The sequence below is a fragment of the Chiloscyllium plagiosum genome, chromosome 12 (assembly GCF_004010195.1).
Source record: "Chiloscyllium plagiosum isolate BGI_BamShark_2017 chromosome 12, ASM401019v2, whole genome shotgun sequence".
NCBI classification, from domain to species: Eukaryota; Metazoa; Chordata; class Chondrichthyes; order Orectolobiformes; family Hemiscylliidae; genus Chiloscyllium; species Chiloscyllium plagiosum.
In genome coordinates, this window is record NC_057721.1 from 65,973,139 (window position 1) to 65,980,293 (window position 7,155).

Here is a 7,155-nt window from a genome sequence, read left to right on the forward strand (position 1 = left end):
TTTAGAGAACTTTAGAGAGGTAAATCAGAGCAGGACTTACACACTTAATAGTAAGGTCCTGGGGAGTTTTGCTGAACAAAGAAACCTTGGAGTGCAGGTACATAGCTCCTTGAAAGTGAAGTCCCAGGTAGATAGGATAGTGAAGACGACATTTAGTATGCTTTCCTTTATTGGTCAGTGTACTGAGTATAGGATTTGGGAGGATGATACCAGGATTGGAGGATTTGAGCTTTAGGGAGGAGAGGTTGAATAAGCTGGGGCTGTTTTCCATGAAGCTTCAGAGGCTGAGGGGTAACCTTATAGAAGTTTATAAAATCATCTGGGGCATGGATAGGGTAAATATCCTCGGGTGGGGAGTCCAGAACTAGACGGCATCATATTAGGGTGAGGAGGGAAAAATTTTAAAGGGACTAAAGGGGCAACTTTTTCACGCAGCAGGTGGTGTGTGTATGGAATGACCTGCCACAGAAAGTGGTGGAGGCTGGTACAATTTAAAAGGCATCTGGGTGGGTATATGAATGGGAAGAGTTTCGAGGGATAGGGGCCAACTGCTGGCAAATGGGACAAGATTAGGTTAGGATTTCTGATCGGCATGAACGAGTTGGACCAAAAGGATCTGTTTCCATGCTGTACATCTCTATGATTCTATAACTGTGTAAATGTCTCCCCCTCTTGGTAAAAGATCCTGGTGAGGAGACTGCACATGATAGACAAGAGAAATCTCAAAGACTTAACTCAATGTGATCTGAAAAATTGGTAGTTTGAAACTACACAGTGGGTTTTACCCATGAAGGCATCTTTCTTCTCCTTTAACCCTCCTTTTATCTATGTGCCTAAAGATGACTTTGGTATTCCCCTTTAGATAAACTGTTTGCCTTTTTTAATAAACCCTCTGGCTCTTAATGGCTTTCTCACTTCCCTTTTGACCTCGATATTCAGTTTAATTCTCAAATATAGTTACTACCAGACTCCAGGCCATTTACACGCTTTCCTCATTAGCATGTTCTCTATCTCTTTTATCATCCAGTCAGCTCTGGATTTGTTTGTCTTACTTTTTCCATTCTCCTTCCCCATCTTTTCTGAACATTTTGTAACCAAAAATGTCAAACATGTCCTGCCAAATCTCAAGCCAGGTCTATTATTGCCACATCATAATTCCACATGGCAATTTGTGCCTGTAACCCTCCAATCTCATTTACCATATTCCACGCACTCACATGCATATTCGCTGATTTAGATTTTGTTGCTTTCTGCCTGACTCGGACTTCACTTAATGACTTTCTATTGTCTTTGCTAGCGCTATCCATTGCACCAAGTATTTTGTGCACCAGGGTATCTATGTAAAACACAGTCTCTCTTGGTTCCCACACTTCTTGTGAACCAGTTCTTTAAAAGAATCTTTACTCCTGTATTCAAACTCTCTAGCATAAAAAGCTTAATATATATTTTGCCTTTCTAATTGCTGAACATACCTGCATTTGTAATGAAATGGATCACCGTCTGTTTATGTGTGTATCATTTTTACCATCTGGATTGTAGAGCAGTGGCATGTGGGGTTGTGGTAACTTTTCTGAAGAGCTTTTAAAAAATTACCTTGGTCAGGCAGTCTTTCTGGAGCTGAGAATGTGTTGCTGGAAAAGCGCAGCAGGTCAGGCAGCATCCAAGGAGCAGGAGAATCGACGTTTCGGGCATAAGCCCTTCTTCAGGAATGAGGAGAGTGTGCCAAGCAGGCCAAGATAAAAGGTAGGGAGGAGGGACGTTGGAAATGCGATAGGTGGAAGGAGGTCAAGGTGAGGGTGATAGGCCGGAGTGGGGGTGGGGTGTGAGAGGTCAGGAAGAAGATTGCAGGTTAGGATGGCGGTGCTGAGTTCGAGGGATTTGACTGAGACAAGGTGGGGGGGGGGGAAATGAGGAAACTGGAGAAATCTGAGTTCATCCCTTGTGGTTGGAGGGTTCCTAGGCGGAAGATGAGGCACTCTTCCTCCAACCGGCGTTTTGCTATGGTCTGGCGATGGAGGAGTCCGAGGACCTGCATGTCCTTGGTGGAGTGGGAGGGGTAGTTGAAGTGTTGAGCCACGGGGTGGTTGGGTTGGTTGGTCCGGGTGTCCCAGAGGTGTTCTCTGAAACCAACCCAACCACCCCGTGGCTCAACACTTCAACTCCCCCTCCCACTCCACCAAGGACATGCAGGTCCTTGGACTCCTCCATCGCCAGACCATAGCAACACAACGGTTGGAGGAAGAGCGCCTCATCTTCCTCCTAGAAACCCTCCAACCACAAGGGATGAACTCAGATTTCTCCAGTTTCCCCATTTCCCCTTCCCCTCTCCCCACCTTGTCTCAATCAAATCCCACGAACTCAGCACCGCATTCCGAACCTGTAATCTTCTTTCTGACCTCTCCGCGCCCACCCCCACTCCGGCTTATCACCCTCACCTTGACCTCCTTCCACCTATCGCATTTCCAACGCCCCTCCTCCAAGTCCCTCCTCCCTACCTTTTATCTTAGCCTGCTGGACACATTTTCCTCATTCCTGAAAAAGGGCTTATGCCCGAAACGTCGATTCTCCTGCTCCTTGGATGCTGCCTGACCTGCTGCGCTTTTCCAGCAACACATTTTCAGCTCTGATCTCCAGCATCTGCAGTCCTCACTTTCTCCTTGAAGTCTTTCTGGAGCAGTGACCTCATGCAGTATCTCTCAGAGAGCATGAAACTTTTAGACATAATGGAGAATTGTTTTTAATGTGGTGGTTTATGAATGTGGGTAAACACAGAGAGCCATCAGCTAGTGTTTTTTTTGGTTCAGGATGATCAAAGCTTGACTGTTTATTTGGAAACCCAGAGATCAAATGTTATTTGGAATTTGAAGGATACTTGGCTGGGGTAGAAGCAAATATAGCTTCTCTCTGAAAAAGGAGAATAGAACAGTTCGTGGCAAGCACCACTACCTCAGTAGAAATATTAAGTTTGGTGCAACATCCAAACCAGGAATGTCTGGTTAGAAATTTGCAGACTACGAGGGACTGAGAAAATCTAAACTCTTAGATTTGTGCATACTCATGTAAAACAATTTCACATTTCACAGGTAAGAACGGAGGAAGATCAATTAAGTCAAAATTAGTAATTAGATATATAGCGGTAACCTCTATGAATTTGCATCACTGTGAAGTGATGTCAGAGAACAGCTTTGACTTTGTTTTGCTGTGCATTTTAAGATTTTTTTTCTAATTATGTTTGATCTCATTAGCTTATTTTTGTGTTTTCACCATTTTATAACAAAATTCTGTTCTATTGTTACAGAAACACTGCAGCCTCAAGTGACAATGTTTCAATTAATGACCATCATATTAAATAACTTTAAAAAATAAATCTGTTAGGCCAGAATGACTTCTCCAGTAGTAGTATCAGCTAGGATCATAAAAATGTTAAGTTTCAGTGATGTACGAATAAGGCCACCCAGGTCTCTTTGAAAATCAACATTTTCCAATCTTCCACCATTTAAGAGAAACTGTTTTTCTTACCAAGGTTGACAATTCCAAAGGTTTTCATATCATTTTTCATCTGCCAAACTCTTGCCCACTCAGTCAGTTTAAGATTTACTTGAAGCATCTTTGCATTCTTCTTACAACTCACATTTCCACCTAGTTTTGTGCCATCAGCAAATCTGGAAATATAATATTTGGTCCCTACATCCAAAACATTTATTTTTTTCGCACCATATTTGCTTATGGCAGCTTGAACAACCATTTCCCTGAAATGTTGAAGATCAACAGAATCTTTAATCATAAAAGGACCCAGTTGAAATCTGCAGATCTAGCCTGGTTAATACACTTCCCTCTGATTCTTCCGAACTGTTACTGTTGGAACTTCCTTCATTAGAAAACTGTCCAGAATCTGTACTGGTTTGACCATTGTCATCACTTATCTCATTTCCAGTATTTGGTAAAGTTAAAGAACTGGAGTATGTACTCAGGTTTTCAGTTTCAAAAATGACTTTGAGTTGATCACAGCACTCTTCAGCATCTTCCTCTGGTGCTAGTTCAATGAATGCATTCTGGGTAGGTTCACTGAAATACTGCAACAATAAACAAAAAAATGATAAATAGAATTGTAATCATTTGCTATATTATTTATGCCAAGCTAAAGCATGTCTACTAAAAAAAAAACAATTGTATTGTGTCGTTCGTAAACCCAGGACATTAAAGTACCTTACAAGCAAGAAAATATATTTTACAGCAGTGTCACTGCTGTGATGTAGAGAAATAGTCAGTTTGCATTCAGTAAGGACTCTCAAACAGCTTCAGATATAGGATCAATAGCATGGAAATATACTGGCTAGGACACCAAGATTTCACAGTGCTCTTATTTAAGATCTTTTATTTACACTAAAGGGCAAATGGATGTTTTAAAGTCAGAGATGTACAGCACAAAAACAGGCCCTTCGGTCCAACTCGTCCATGCCGACCAGATATCCCAACCTAATCTAGTCCCATTTGCCAGCACCTGGCCCACATCCCTCCAAACCCTTCCTTCATATATCCATCCAGATGCCTTTTAAATGTTACAATTGTATTAGCCTTCACCACTTCCTCCAGCAGCTCATTCCACACATGCACCACCCTCAATGAAAATGTTGCCCCTTAGGTCTCTTTTATATCTTTCCCCTCTCATCCTAAACCTATGCTCTCTAGTTCTGGACTCCCTGGACCCAGGGAAAAGAACTTGTCTATTTACTCTATCCATGCTCCTCATGATTTTATAAACCTCTATAAGGTCACCACTCAGCCTCCGATACTCCTGGGAAAACAGCCCCAGCCTATTCATCCTCTCCCTATAGCTCAAATCCTCCAACCCTGGCAACATCCTTGTAAATCTTTTCTGAACACTTTAAAGTTTCACAACATCCTTCCCATTGAAAGGAGACAGAAATGCACGCAATATTCCAAAAATGGCCAAATGGGCAGCACGGTGGTTAGCACTGTTGCCTCACAGTGCCAGAGACCTGGGTTCAATTCCTGCCTCAGGCGACTGACTGTGTGGAGTTTGCACGTTCTCCCCGTGTCTGCATGGGTTTCCTCCGGGTGCTCCGGTTTCCTCCCACAGTCCAAAGATGTGCGGGTCAGGTGAATTGGCCATGCTAAATTGCCCGTAGTGTTAGGTAAGGGGTAAATGTAGGGATATGGGTGGGTTGCGCTTCGGCGGGTCGGTGTGGACTTGTTGGGCCGAAGGGCCTGTTTTCACACTGTAATCTAATCTAATCTAATCAAAAAAATCTAATCTAATCAATGTCCTATACAACGCAACATGACCTCCCAACTCCTGTACTCAATACTCTGACCAATAAAGGAAAACATACCAAACGCCTTCTTCACTATCCTATCTACCTGCGACTCTACTTTCAAGGAGCTATGAACTTGCACTCCAAAGTCTCTTTGTTCAGCAACACTCCCTCGGAACTGACCATTAAATGTATAAGTCCTGATAAGATTTGCTTTCCCAAAATGCAGCACCTCATATTTATCTAGATTAAACTCCATCTGCCACTCCTCAGCCCATTGGCCCATCTGGTCAAGATCCTTTTAGTTTAATATCTTAGTTGAAAAATGCATCTCAAACAGTATACTCACTCTTCAGTGATGTATCAAAGTGTTGACTGTTTGGTTTTTAATTATTGACCAAAATTAATTTCTCAAGTCTTTGGAATGTAGCTCAACCCTACAACGTTCAGTTTTAAAAATCAAAATGCTTCCACTAATCAAAACTAACTTTATAAATAAATTTATTCCCTGCAAATTGTGAAGTGCCTTCCTTTCTTCACCTTCACTTTACTACTAATTGGATATGACTAAGTTGCAGATGACATCCTGGGATAGCTATTGGAATTCAAAGTCGCTATTATTTCTCAAACTTACCTCCAGAAACTCCAACCCAAATTGTGAATGTAAACCTTGGAATTGGTGATTCCTTGTAGACATTATTCTTAAAGAAATATTTTCTGTGCACTGCTTCTAATTCTTTCGATTACTAAAGGAACATTTTTCATGGGAGCTTTCAGCCATCTTTTCAAGGTGAAAAATGTCAACTAATTCCCTATAAATCTATGATACCGAAAAGGTTTAATATCTTGATTGTATTGCTGTCATATTAAGACAAGTGTTGACACTCAAGTGAAGGCTAGAGTCCAGTTTTCAACAAGTCCACAATTTATGAATCAAACTGTGGACTTGTTGAAAACTCAAACATATTTATGAATCAAAATAAAATATTTAACGTAACAAGCGACAACCTGTAATCAATTTCTCAACAGTTTGCAGCATGACTCAAATGTTTGCCTTAAAAAGAAGTTTGCTTTTAAAATGATATTCAACATTCAAATTTGAAATAGAATACATACCTCTTGTAAATGCTCTGGCAAAATGTGTGGTGGAAAGAAGGCATACTTTATGCATCGGTATGTGCAATATATACAGAATAAGCATCCTAATGTCACACCAAAAACAACCACCAGTGAGATGATAAAGGTTACACCAATCTGCCACAGTGGAATAGTACCTATACAAAATTAGAAAGAACACCTCGAAATGGATACTATTTCTTGAGAATAACTCCACGACAAAACATAATTAAAGAGCACATAAAATCCCAAGTCACATCACAGGACCATTATGGACTACGATTAGATTACTTACAGTGTGGAAACAGGCCCTTTGGCCCAACAAGTCCACACCGATCCACCGAAAAGTAACCCACCCATTCCCCTACATTTACCCCTTCACTTAACACTACGGGCAATTTAGTACGGCCAATTCACCTAATGTGCACATTTTTGGACTGTGGGAGGAAACCGGAGCACCTGGAGGAAACCCACGCAGACACGGGGAGAATGTGCAAACTCCACACACAGTTCCCTGAGGCGAGAATTGAACCCAGGTCACTGGCACTGTGAGGCAGCAGTTCTAACCACTGTGCTGCCCCATGATATGAGACTACTTAAGGAATTCAAAGTTTGTGAGAAGATTTGTAGCTCGGGTGCTCGTTGCTGTGGTTCTGTTCGCCGAGCTGGAAGTTTTTGTTGCAAACGTTTCGTCCCCTGTCTAGGTGACATCCTCAGTGCTTGGGAGCCTCCTGTGAAGCGCTTCTGTGGTGTTTCCTCCGGC

At 41.9% G+C, this 7,155-nt stretch overlaps 1 protein-coding gene across 3 annotated transcripts in view; it reads right to left on the reverse strand.

The window, feature by feature from the left end:
• Positions 1-2,587: 2,587 nt before the first annotated feature.
• LOC122555369 (interferon alpha/beta receptor 1a-like) overlaps positions 2,588-7,155 on the reverse strand; it is a 33,431-nt gene continuing 28,863 nt past the window's right edge. For 2 of the 3 annotated variants that reach the window (XM_043701305.1, XM_043701304.1), the window contains 2 exons: positions 6,393-6,550; positions 2,588-4,073 (listed from right to left, as the gene is read on the reverse strand). In XM_043701305.1, the coding sequence (XP_043557240.1) occupies positions 3,777-4,073; positions 6,393-6,550 (455 nt within the window). In that variant the 3' untranslated portion in view covers positions 2,588-3,776. The remainder of the gene's footprint in view (positions 4,074-6,392; positions 6,551-7,155) is intronic. The other variant, XM_043701307.1, reaches the window with a different exon arrangement.